Source organism: Neoarius graeffei, chromosome 16, assembly GCF_027579695.1.
Source record: "Neoarius graeffei isolate fNeoGra1 chromosome 16, fNeoGra1.pri, whole genome shotgun sequence".
In the NCBI taxonomy this organism is placed as follows: domain Eukaryota; kingdom Metazoa; phylum Chordata; class Actinopteri; order Siluriformes; family Ariidae; genus Neoarius; species Neoarius graeffei.
Window position 1 is genome coordinate 53832956 of NC_083584.1, and position 13901 is coordinate 53846856.

At 40.0% G+C, this 13901-nt stretch overlaps 1 protein-coding gene across 2 annotated transcripts in view; it reads left to right on the top strand.

Moving 5' to 3' along the window:
• cbx3a (chromobox homolog 3a (HP1 gamma homolog, Drosophila)) overlaps positions 1-13901 on the top strand; it is a 41004-nt gene that overhangs the window by 20061 nt on the left and 7042 nt on the right. The window contains exons 1-4 of one of the 2 annotated variants that reach the window (XM_060943187.1): positions 1451-1559; positions 4260-4399; positions 7259-7427; positions 7501-7595. In XM_060943187.1, coding sequence (XP_060799170.1) covers positions 1542-1559; positions 4260-4399; positions 7259-7427; positions 7501-7595 — 422 coding nt within the window. In that variant the 5' untranslated portion in view covers positions 1451-1541. Of the gene's footprint in view, positions 1-1450; positions 1560-4259; positions 4400-7258; positions 7428-7500; positions 7596-13901 lie in introns of those variants that run through there. The other variant, XM_060943186.1, reaches the window with a different exon arrangement.

Genomic DNA, 13901 nt, shown 5'->3' on the forward strand with positions numbered 1-13901 from the left:
GGGTAAAAAAAAAAACAATTTGTGTCAGTGTCCAAATATATACACTACCGTTCAAAAGTTTGGGGTCACTTTGAAATTCTTATTTTTGAAAGAAAAGCACTGTTCTTTTCAATGAAGATCACTTTAAACTAATCAGAAATCCACTCTATACATTGCTAATGTGGTAAATGACTATTCTAGCTGCAAATGTCTGGTTTTTGGTGCAAATATCTCCATAGGTGTATAGAGGCCCATTTCCAGCAACTCTCACTCCAGTGTTCTAATGGTACAATGTGTTTGCTCATTGCCTCAGAAGGCTAATGGATGATTAGAAAACCCTTGTACAATCATGTTAGCACAGCTGAAAACAGTTGAGCTCTTTAGAGAAGCTATAAAAGGGCAATTCCATGTAAATGTCAACCTCACCATGCAAAATTAAAGCAACATGTAATACATCAAAACCACTCCCAGAGATCTCACCTAGGCCTGTATTTTACAGATGTGAATAAGTTGAACCAATTTGTCACAAGAATTGTTCCCTTCGCCTTCACTACTTTAGCTAATGACACGAATAACTTTGATCATGTACAATTCTATATTATTGCCACAGAAATGTATGCTAAAATCCACAAAACAGCAAAACAATAGCCATCCTAAATATTATTTAAGAACTTTGATAGTTTTAGCTGATATTTAGAGAGTTTTTCAAAGGGCTATGGGGGTTAAATTGCTGATTTTCTAAACATATGCCATGTCTATTTCAGACGCGTTACATCCGTAACAGAATTTCGTCACATCCATAACGCTGACTTTTCCTTCCGAAACTCTGCATGAAGTACAAAATATTTTAAACAAAGATTTTTTAATATTCACCTTGGACCCCTCTATCAAATGGATATCTCCATTTTGACATTAGGTTTACAATTTCACAGAGTTTGAAAAAAATGTACAGCCACCCAAGAAAAGTGATACTTTTTCTGTCACATCCATAACGCATCTTTTATTGGCATTTTCTGGCATGCCCTAGATGTACTATGGGAATTGTTCTTGTTCTATCACTTTTCTCCAGTATGGTACAGCCTTAAAATATGCAACACCTGTTTAAATACTGGGAGACAATAAAACATGCACTGGGTCATTTGTTGCCATTTTGAGTTCAAGTGTCACGTCCATAACGCTGGAATTGCTCAAAACTGACCTTCCTGACTGAGCAGATTGAGTTTCTGGAGCATCACATTTGTGGGGTCTATTAAATGCTCAAAATGGCCAGAAAAATGTCTTGACTATATTTTCTATTCATTTTACAACTTATGGTGGTAAATAAAAGTGTGACTTTTCATGGAAAACACAAAATTGTCTGGGTGACCCCAAACTTTTGAACGGTAGTGTATGGACCTAACTGTATTTCTCTTGTATAAGACTGAGCGAGTACAGGCTTTGTTGAAACCCATTGGCTGTACGTAATGACGTCAGAGGCGTGGCTTTGTGCGACGCACACGTTTCTAAGCGGGTCTGGGTCGCATTGGTAACCAGTCCGGGCTGTGTTTAATGCTGGGCCGCTGATGAAAGCTGCAGAGAAGGTTCTTTTTTTTATTTTTACTGCGTTGTGTTTTTGGATTTGGTTTTAATAAATTAGACGTAAGTGGCTGTTAGGAATGGCGTGTATTAGAATAATAATAATAATAAAAACATAATTTTTGCGTTTGTTTTTATAAGGGTTTGGTTTCAGCTGGGTTTATTTTCTTGGTCTTCGCTTTTGTTCGCTTGTTTTCGCGCCCATGCGGCACCGCAGCCTTGACCACTCTGCGGATTTCTCTGAAAAATGTGCTTTCAAGGGCTTCACGGCTTCGTAATGATCTGTGTTTAGAGAGTTCGTGTTTTCTGCGGTGTTTTGCAGGTTAATTTGGGTAATCGGATGTATTTGTGATTGTGTATGATGGCCTTAGCTGGACACAGCTAAGTGTTTGCTAGCAGCCTGGGCTAAATAGCTTATTCGCTGTTGAGCTACACGCAGTCTTAAGTATGCTCGACATCCAGGGAGTTTTTCCATGCTGTTTTTATTTATGCGATTTTATGAAATATAACGGTGAGCCACTGTGTGTGTGTGTGTGTGTGTGTGTGTGTATGTGTGTGTTATGAATGACCTGTTTTTTAATGACTCATAGGTTCTAACGCCCATCAGTGAGATTATTTTAGCTGGTTGGCTGCAATTCCATGAAAATAATCAATGCCTGTGTCACGGTCTGAATTTACCAGGTAAATTAATACTGCAGCAGCCACGGTCTGAATTTACCACAGTATAAATTTACCAACTTGGTATAATTGGGCCTAGTCTGAATTTACCAGCCTAATATGAGATTTACACTACCGTTCGAAAGTTTGGGGTCACCCAGACAATTGTGTTTTCCATGAAAAGTCACACTTTTTTTTTTATTGACCACCATAAGTTCATCTCATCTCATTATCTGTAGCCGCTTTATCCTGTTCTACAGGGTCGCAGGCAAGCTGGAGCCTATCCCAGCTGACTACGGGTGAAAGGCGGGGTACACCCTGGACAAGTCGCCAGGTCATCACAGGGCTGACACACAGACACAGACAACCATTCACACTCACATTCACACCTACGGTCAATTTAGAGCCACCAGTTAACCTAACCTGCATGTCTTTGGACTGTGGGGGAAACCGGAGCACCCGGAGGAAACCCACGCGGACATGGGGAGAACATGCAAACTCCGCACAGGAAGGCCCTCGCCGGCCACGGGGCTCGAACCCAGGACCTTCTTGCTGTGAGGCGACAGCGCTAACCACTACACCACCGTGCCGCCCCCCACCATAAGTTGTAAAATGAATAGAAAATATAGTCAAGCCATTTTTCTGGCCATTTTGAGCATTTAATCGACCCCACAAATGTGATGCTCCAGAAACTCAATCTGCTCAAAGGAAGGTCAGTTTTATAGCTTCTCTAAAGAGCTCAACTGTTTTCAGCTGTGCTAACATGATTGTACAAGGGTTTTCTAATCATCCATTAGCCTTCTGAGGCAATGAGCAAACACATTGTACCATTAGAACACTGGAGTGAGAGTTGCTGGAAATGGGCCTCTATACACCTATGGAGATATTGCACCAAAAACCAGACATTTGCAGCTAGAATAGTCATTTACCACATTAGCAATGTATAGAGTGGATTTCTGATTAGTTTAAAGTGATCTTCATTGAAAAGAACAGTGCTTTTCTTTCAAAAATAAGAATTTCAAAGTGACCCCAAACTTTTGAACGGTAGTGTATGTTCATACTTGAATTATTTTCACTTTATCTTGATGAATATTGATTTGTTTAAGTAAGACTCCTCATGATTATAATAACTTGGTAATTCTCTCAAATTTACCAATTTGGTATAATTAGACTGCTGTCATTGGACCTAGTCAGAATTTACCAGCCCAATATGATATGGGATTTACGTTCATACTTGATCCAGAAATAAATTTTCACTTTATCTTAATGAATGAATGACCTGTGTTTTAGTTCCAGCCTATGCACTAAGTAGGCTGATCAGGAGCAGCCAGGAATGATGAACTTTATCTTCATGAATATTGATTTAAGTATATATGAAAGAATGAAGTCAGAATGTAGTGTTTTAAACAACTTTATTAACTTCATTTACACATATACTAATAAAATTCAATCCAAACCATTCTTGTCTACTGATAATCAAATCTCACAGTTGTAGTCATGATTCGTGTTCTATTAGTCCACAAATGTGTTGAAATGCTTGGTACAAAATCGCAGCAAGAAATAGTAAATTTAGACTTCCCGGAAGTTGACCGGGGGAAAAAAATCGGTATGCGCATGGTAAATTTATACCAGCGCACGATCAGACCGTGACACCTGGCTAAATCTCGTCTATAATGTCAGGGTGCTCATTCATTAATATCCCACAACTCCTGTTTCTATGTTTTGTTAAAAAGCTCTTTGCTGACTCAAGCAGCAGTTTGTTGCGCTGGATTATGGGATTATTTCCATCCAAGCATGCAGTCATTAGCTGATTATTTAGCTCATGATGGAAAAGCTTGTACCAATAAACCACAAATATCGTTTAATAGGTGTTCTCATTAATGAAAAACAAACCCTGATCTCAGTTAGGTTTGTACATGAGTCATGGATAAGGCCACAAAGTTAAACCGGATCATCCGGGGTGGAGGATTTGTGTAGTAGATTACCTTTACCTTTATTTCCAGTATTTGTGAGTATAAACCTGATCAGGTATTAATATGCCTTTTCAGGTCGTTATGGGTAAGAAACAGAACAGCAAATCCAAAAGGGAGGTGGAGGAGCCGGAGGAGTTTGTGGTGGAGAAGGTGATTGACCAGCGGGTGGTGAATGGAAAAGTCGAGTTTTTCCTCAAATGGAAAGGTTTCCCAGAGTAAGTATTTTCTCAAGGATAACCCAGAGAGATCTTTGACCGCAATAGGCCATTTGCAGGAATTGGTCACGTGTCAATTTTCCCCATAGCAACAAGCTAACTTGACATTCCTTGACAACCATAAGAGTTTGACTGGCGATGCGAAGCAGTCCGTTTCTAGAATAGCTGTTTTTACCTTTTTCTACTCTTTTTACCTGAGTTTTCGTGTGTACTTGGAAAAAGTTTATGGTTTTAACTTCTGTCGTAAGTTAAATCGAATCATTGGCTGTAAAAGAGTTTTTTGGACTCAAGTTGGTCGCCGCCGAAAGAAATTCACGTGCGAGGTGGCAGATATATCTGTATTTATTTTCAAGAATCTTCACACATTAAGCGAATGATAAAGGTAGAAAAGGAGAAATTATAAGTTGTACCTGAGAGGTCTGCCATTTTGCACGTGAATTTCTTTTGGCGGCGACCAACTTGAGTCCAAAAAACTCTTTTACGGCCAATGACTCGCTTTAACTTACGGCAGAAGTTAAAACCACAAACTTTTTCCAAGTACACATGAAAATTCGGGTCAAAAAAAGACAGTAGAAAAGGTAAACACGGCTATTCTAGAAATGGATTGCTTCGTATTGCCAGTCAAACTCTTATGGTTGTCAAGAATATCAAGTTAGCTTGTTGCTATGGGGAAAATTGGCACGTGACCAATTCCTGCAAATGGCCTATTTAGCCAGAGACAGAAGTACGCTTATTTTCTCTTACAGCATGTTATTTAGGCTGAAGGCCACAGCTTGGATCATATGTGTTCCGATTAGATGCTAACGTCATTGCACATGTTTTAAAGTTCTGGATAAAATAATCTGCCAAATAGCATAAATGAAACAGAAACACACCCCACCCCAAAATCCCTTTCAAATACTTTATCATTCAGGTATTCAGGTTGTGTCCCCCCCCCCCCCCCCCCCCCCCTTGCAGGAAAGTTTTGTCCTGGGTTGGAGAACTTAAAGGAGATATGCAGAACCTTTTATTTTTAAATAAATTTTGAGTGGATAGTATCTCCATCCTTGACTCTTGTATGCTGCATAAATGGGAATTTAAATACATTTGAGAGTTAAAATTGACTGCAAAGTTGGCATTCGAGCTGCCCCGCTGAGCCAGCCAGCCCCGAGTGCATGATGTCACTGCGGTAACCGGTTTTAAGGCCGAGGCCTTTGACAGCTATAGACCAAAGTCATATAAATAAAAATTTATGGTGAAAGTAAGAAATACCGTTACCGACTTGCTCAACTAAGACTGATTTGACTTCATTGATTGTGGGTTGACTCTCATTAAAACAGGATAGGTGTTATAACTTATGCAGCATACATGTACATGCATGGATTTTCACTGATAAAACGTAAAAGGCTAATTAAATAATCAGATGAACTGAGACAATCACATTCTGAAGCAAATTAAATAATCTTATACCGCTAACTTAAACACACAATACAAGTTACATGTATTAATCTAAATGCAGGTAAACAAATAGTGTTGTTTTGTATCCAAATGAGAGTCAGAGCTTACCCGTCTGTGTTCTCGCTTCTTGATGGCCGAGCTTGTGGCCGATTTTGTTTTGAAACAATCTGACTTTCAGTTGTTCATTCAGTTCTGTTCATTTGCTTGTTCCATGTAAGGGCGAGATATTGCTGCTGAGGCAAGCATATCCAGTGGAGAAATGATATGGCTGGTCCACTCATTCTCCATTTTCTCCACACTGAGTACTCTGCCATTACTGCTCGGGCAGTTAGGGACGGGATGTCACCGGTTTTAGCAACAACTATGGGGAGGTCACTGCCTGAGCGATATGTTCCGTCCCGGGTTTTAGCAACAACCCTTGGCTCACACTCCAGGAGAACTGGTGCAACTCAGCTTTCTATCCTTTTCTTGTAGTTTTCTTTTCCTTTAATTGTTGGTCCTGCACCTTCTTTCAATACGGGCTTCTAGCCAACGCTCCTCAACAGATCAGAGGTCTCGTATGAGTCTTCAGTAAAATGTACAGAGCAGAGGAGAGACCACTTCATAGGCGCCCAATGTGCCCGTGGACTTCTTGCAAAACGCGTCCAAATCTTTGCAGTTTGAACATTCTTGGTCCATGAATGCAACGTAAATCCACCTTCTGTCGTGTTGCTGCGCCCGCCGGCAACACAATGTATCGCCATGTCGCATAGCTCAAAATGGAAGCTTGAAGTTGCAGTTAGTGCTGTTTTAGTTTAGCAGAAATGGTGATGAGACCGATAGACTTCCTGCTGTGACGTCACAGATGCCAAGGTCATTCACTCAGACCACTACCTATATGAATCCTTTTAATCGTAAAAATTACTATTACATTTAACGCTTAAAACTATTCCTACGCCATTCTTGAGGTCTCAAGGCATTTATAAACAAAAAGCGAGGCCATGGTTCTGCGTATCTCTCAAGATATGTGAGCTGCTTTAGCTTTTCTGTTAACCCAAAGAAATGCATGTATTACTTTGCTCAACACACACCTACCTACCTCCTGTGGGGTTTTTTTTTCTCCCCAAAATGTTATTGAACACTGAGATACCAGACTAGTCACATCAATGTGCAAGTACGCAGAAGCATGCATGGCTGACGAGCTTCTAGTTGGGCTTTAGTAGAGTTGCCTTCACTCTAATTTGCAGAAGGATAAGAAATGTTCTCTGTGTAAATAAGTGTGGGGGGGAATATAAAGGTGTCAGCCTTGTAGAAATGCTGTATGCACCCATTGTTTTGAGGAGGTGCACCACTGCAGTTTTTTTGCCACTCTGGTGGTGTGGCCAGGTACATCTGCTCACTTCTGTGCTTTTCCCTCACAAAGCATTTCAATGTTTTCTTCAGTTCTGATAATACTTGGGAACCTGAAGAAAATCTTGATTGCCCTGAGCTAATTGCTGCCTTCCTGGAGTCACAAAAAGGTGTGGTTGAGAAACCTGACTCCAACAAGAGGAAGTCTTCCACAGATGAGCCAGAGACAGACGAGAGCCAGGCCAAAAGGAAGAAAGAGTTGGTGAGTGCAAGACTGATGAGAGGTTCATATTGTTGAAAGACCTTATCTGAGTGTGCTGATTTACTTTTTCCAGAATGAAAAACCAAGGGGATTTGCCAGGAATCTGGAACCAGAGCGGATCATAGGGGCAACAGATAGCAGCGGAGAGCTGATGTTTCTAATGAAATGGTGAGGGGGAATTTGATTATTCTTGTAAATTTTGTATACAAAGCAGAATATGTGGTGCCTTGTTCCTGGCAGAATTGCCAGGAAATTGAACGTGAATATTCCTGTGTGCTCTTCATTTGAATGACAAAGTAGTAATAATCTTACCAGTGTTTAATTTATGCTGGAACAGGATCCGGCACCTCTCAGATTTGAAGTACCTGTGTTCTGATACTTATGTGGATCAGGGGCCTTTTATAATAGTTTTTTTTAATAAAACGAAATAACCGTCAACCTTTCTTACAAAAATTTTGTTGGCTTATTTCCCTGATTTTGTTAATTGGTAATCATAGTGTTATCAGTCCCATCCCATCATGGATATGACAATATACAGGGTAGCTGACTGTCATTTCTTGAAGTAAGCAAAGGTAATTGGACTGATAAAGCTGTATAAATAAAAGTAAAGGAGGCCCTCTCAAAATTCAACCTTGTTCCATGTGTTATTGGCTTTCTAAAGGCCACAGAAGTTGGACAACCAGAACTAATTGCAATATTGGGCGAAGACTAGGGGTGGGCGGTATGGCCAAAAATATATCACGGTATAATTTGAGCCACTGACGGTATACATCACGGTATTGTAGTTTTGTATATAAATTACAACAGAACAGTTTCTTAGTGGTTACCATAGCAAAAAGTAAAAGCTTTCAATCAGGATGTTTTCAGCAATATTGAAATTTATTGTGCAAAACAGAAAACACAGGACATATAAAAAAGAATGATATTTATATTTTAAAAAACTAAGAATAGGTAAAGTTCCTCAAATAAACTCCTCGAATTCCTCATAGACACAAAATTGTAAAGTACTTTTCTAAGTGCAAAAATAATCAACTGAGATGTAGAACCAAGCTTTTAAACAGCTTTAGTGCCAATTAGTAGCACACTTCAAGGCAAGTATAAAGTGAACCATAGTGGTTAGTCTTGAGGTGGTTGAACAGATTACTTGTGTTACCGTGTCTTGCGATCACTGTCGCCCGGCATATCTTGCAGATAACATTTTCTTGTTTAATATCCGTCACTTTAAATCCAAACCATGTCCAGATTACTGATGTTGCGCCGACTTTTTTCACGAGCTCTTCCTCTGCTGCCGTCTCTTCACTACTCGCCGACATTGTTGTTGTTCTTCTTCTTCTTCGAAGCAGCCAGGCGGGCGTTCAAACTATGCATTACTGCCAACTAGAGGAGGCAATGAGCTATCGCGGTACCACGCTATGACACAAACTCTCTACCGTTGGTCAAAAAATACCGCATACGGTATCGTACCGTGCAAACCGCCCACCCCTAGCGAAGACCCAGTGTTTTAAACAGGGATCCCAGACGTCCGCTATTTAGCGGAATTCCGCAATTTTTCTAGCCAAAGTGGTGGTGGGTTTTTTTTTTTTAATCTCTTGTATATCCGTTAAAAATATGTTTAAGTAAAATGACCAGCAGAATACGTTCTGATTTGGTTTGCTTGTTTAGCGATGTTTTTGTCAGCTTCGTTTGTTCTCGTTGACATTCGGGAACACTCGGAAGTTAAATTGATGTAAATACCGCGAGACTGTACGCGATAGAACGAGAAAACAATATGGCTGCGCCCATTTGTTAGAAAATGTGTTTTAACTCCGTTCGTGCTTTTGTTTCTAATGCGTTGAACTTAATTCAATATGTCGTGGAAAAAAGATATCGTCCATAAAAGAGATAGCGGAACAGTGTCTGGGTTAGAAGAAGCAAATTCTTCAAAGCTACATTTTCATCTAATTTTTATAAATAATTTTTTTTTTTTGCCACTTATGTCATTGATTACAAAATATGACATCAAATAGATACACGTTATTGTTAAATTCTGTTGCTTTTCTATGTTGTGAAATCTATGTAAAAAAATGTGTTCTATAGCATCTTTAAATGTTAAAATCTCAACAGCTTCAGGGGGCTTGCAGCCCCCATGACCCCTGCTGATAGTTTCTTACATTCCTCTATTTTTTTTTTTCAATTACTACTGGGATCCCTGTTTAAAGTTAAATGCATATTGTGAAGCTTAACCCGTGATATACCAGTGAATGTTGTATTTGGGACTTAAAATGGGGCCAAAATTTCTCTAAAGCCATCAAATGGCTGGCTGCAGTACAGTTTTTAACCATGCCCATTCACATGTTGGTGAACAGGGCCCAAGATATGTGCAGGGCCTGAATTTGGGCACGGGATTGCAGGTATTGCGCATATTTTTTTAAAATTCCCGCACCTTTAACGATTCTAATGCGAGAGATTCCCGCACACATTACTGCATTGCCTGACAACGTCCATCTAATAATGGATCAGTGTGAATGCACGACTACCTTCTGTTCTCAAGGTTACTCGAATTGAACCCTCCTTTTACTGACTGACCCACCTCTCTCCCCCCGTAGCCTACTCAGGAAAAAAAAAAAAAAAAACAGCAGACACAGACAGTTCTCACACACACAGACAGATACAACGCGCGCACTCTTCCTCTCTCGGACTTTCGCTGTAAAACAAACATGGACCGCTGGCTAAAACTTACAAGTGCAGTGGCAGAAGTTTCCCCTGCTAAGAGGAAAACTCCTGAATCTGATGGTGGTAATAGCAGTGTGAGTGATACCGTTGAGAATACTGCTGAGGATACACAGGACGAGACCGTTAACGTCGACGTTGCAAAGGGGAAGCGCCGAAACAACTTTTCAGGCAACCTGGCTGAAAATATATCCTTGGCTCGAATTTAATGATGGTGAAATGAGCTGCTTGATTTGCAAAGCCCATAGCACTGCAGTTTTTAAAAGCAGATGTTTTAAGACGTCAACGTTAATTTGCCATTCAAATGGCGTTTCCCATACCGCAGCAATGAAACGCAAGCGTGAGGCTAATTTAGCAAAGAATGCCATGGCTAACGCAATCGAAGTAGCCCAGTTACAGTGCGAGGAGGAAATGTCCAACTCAAAATTTAGTCCCTTATTTAAATTTTTGAAGGAGATGGAGTGTCCCGCTTTCAAAAAACTGTCACCAGACAGTTATGGAACTTATGTGAATGAGAAGGGAGCAGCAGAAATGCACCAGGCTATCACAGACACACTCGCAGAAGATCTTGACGCTGCTGTGCTAAAAAGTCCTGTGTTTGCCTTAATACTAGATGGGTCCACTGATATAAGTAATATGAAGCGACTTATTACATATGTCTCATCTCATTATCTCTAGCCGCTTTATCCTTCTACAGGGTCGCAGGCAAGCTGGAGCCTATCCCAGCTGACTACGGGCGAAAGGCGGGGTACACCCTGGACAAGTCGCCAGGTCATCACAGGGCTGACACATAGACACAGACAACCATTCACACTCACATTCACACCTACGGTCAATTTAGAGTCACCAGTTAACCTAACCTGCATGTCTTTGGACTGTGGGGGAAACCGGAGCACCCGGAGGAAACCCACGTGGACACGGGGAGAACATGCAAACTCCACACAGAAAGGCCCTCGCCGGCCCTGGGGCTCGAACCCAGGACCTTCTTGCTGTGAGGCGACAGCGCTAACCACTACACCACCGTGCCGCCCCCTTATTACATATGTGAGGTACATAAATGATAAGATTAAAACAGCGTTGTTCAGGAACAGTGAAATTATGGATGGAAGAGCAGATATCATATTTGAGGATGTAAAGAAGTTGATGACAGAAAAGAAATTGGAAGGCAAAAAACTTGTAGCAGTCTGTACTGATGGAGCTGCGGTCATGACCGGCTGCCGCCAAGGAGTTAAGAAACTCCGAGATGAATTCAACTCTGCTTTGATAGGGGTACATTGCACTGCTCATCGTCAAAAGAGCTGTAATCAAGTGGAAAAAGATGAAGCAGAGGCGACAGAGGACAGGGAGAGATTAAAGCAAGGAAAAGGAGCTATAAAAAGGAATTTGCAAAGGATACTGATGCAGATTAGAGATGACGATTACTAAGAGAAGGAAAAGGGAAGACTACACAGATGTGCAGTGCTGCGGTCAGCAAAGACTGGTCATGTAAATAAGTTCATAAATTTATTCATACATTTTTTGAAAGGGTTTTTATTTATTTATTTTTTGAGATTAGAGACACGAAGAGGACAAGGATTAGATCAGAGCATGGCTATGAGAAAAAAGTATTTACAAGGAAAAGCAAAGGACACTGATGCTGACAAAAGAGATGACCACTAGGAGAAAGAGTAGGAAAGACCACATATGTACAAGAATCCTGCACTCAGCAAAGATGAATTGTTCAGTGTTGAGAACAATTTGATTTTTTTTTTTTTTTAATTAAAGATGGCATATGACACAGGAAACAGGGCTATATGGTATAAGAGAATCCTGAAAAGTCAACAAAGACTGTTGTCATGTTAACGTTCTATATGTGGACTGAAACAAAGTTTGTAAATTCATTTAGTGTTAAAAACAGTTTAATAGTGTTATTTTAATTGTAGACATTAAACAGAGGACAGGGATGATCAGATCAGACATGAGAATAGAAAAATGATATAAAAGTTGATTAAAAAAAGATGATATAAAAAAATGTTATTAAAGGAAAAAGCAAAGGTCACTGATTAGAGATGGCCACTAAAAGAAGAGACAAATAACACATAGTTAAGAGAATCCTGAAAAGTCAGCAGACTGGTTTGTTAGATTTTAAGTTAGACTTGTTGTGTCAGTGGTTCAGTAAACATATGATTTAAAACCAAGTTAATAAATTCATTGAGTGCTATTAAGAACAGACTGATTTTTTTTCTTTTTTTGTAATTAAACAAAGCAGTGACACTTAGAATAGTGCATGAAGATGAGGAAGAAGCAGTGTAAAGCAACACTAAGGAGGTTGTAAAATTAGCTTAACTAAAAGGCACACAACCTTCCAAACTCTTCCTAGAGCCTTACTCGCACTGCTAGAAAAATGGCTATTGGTGTTTGATGGCATAATACAGTCAGTCAGCAATGTCATGCTGTAAAGGATCTCTTTCATTTTGTGGTGGTTTTCTACCCTCCACCCGAAACTGAACAGTCCATATCTTAGACGGCTGGTGGGAATAATACTTGCGTTTATCCACCCTTTGTCTGACAATGCTATCCAAATTTGGAGATATCAAAATGAACAGTCTACTAAAAAGGATACCTCAAATGGTGACAAAAGGTTACATACTGTAGAGATCTTCAATCTGAGTCGTGGCAGAAGGTAAGACCTAAGCTATTTAAGCCTGCAAGTAGCGTTCCCCGCAAACTGTGTAACTCCCCCCCCCATTTGAGTCACTGAGGGGGGGGGGGATTCCCCCCCCGTTCTGAAAAATGAAATTCAGGCCCTGATGTGTAAACTATTCAGTAATAATGTTTGTCACTTTTACAATTTCAGTTGACCTTCATATTGCTCAAAATGGTTTTATTTGCAGTAAATGTGTTTTGAGTTGAATTATTTGGTAATAAATAAAAGGCTATAGTAGATCTTTGCTAATGCTTGACACTTGAAATAGCTTGGTAAGGTTAGCTAGTCATTGGTGTTCATTTTAAAAGGAATGACAACAGGTGGAGCATAATACAAAAGCACTTCTCCATTCTGTAACATACTGGTTGGAGAGGATTTCATGCCACCCTGAAATGCAAAGATGACTTTTGGAATGAGGGGGTAAAAACAATCGCTCCAACATATTGTTTTGTAGTGAGCAGCACTCAGAAACCACGCCCTGTGGAAATGCAATGCATCAGTCATTGTGTGATGTGATGAGAACATGCTCCCAGTGAAAAGTAAAATCATTTGTTTTTTCATCTTGATCAACCGCTAACCAGAAAAGCAATGTGAAGGGATTACACACAATTTATTGGTGAACTTGTGCCATACCACCATGAAATGCAATGTCTTTTTTTTTTTTTTTTTTCTCTTAGCTCAACTAATTATTTTTTTTTTTTTAAATAAATGCTGGAATTGGGCCACCAGGAAATATAATTGCTGTCCAATCACCACTCTCTAGTAAATGGAGCATGGTTGAGGAAATAGTTTTGTTGAAATGTCATCCTGGTTAGCGCAGTGTGGCAGCACCTGCTCTGCCAGCTAATCGATTTAAAGGTTGAGCGACTCTCTTGGTTTGTTTTCTTCAACCATGCCCCGGTTTGTTAGACTGTGATTGTCCAGTGATTTACATTTCCTGGTGGCATGATTGCAGCATGGTGGTGATCATGAAAATCTACTTTTCTCCCCTCAAAAATGAGTTAAGTGGTAATATTTTCAGTTGGTACATTTACATTTGCTACTTGCGTTACTTTGATTAATAAGATGGATTACCCAAT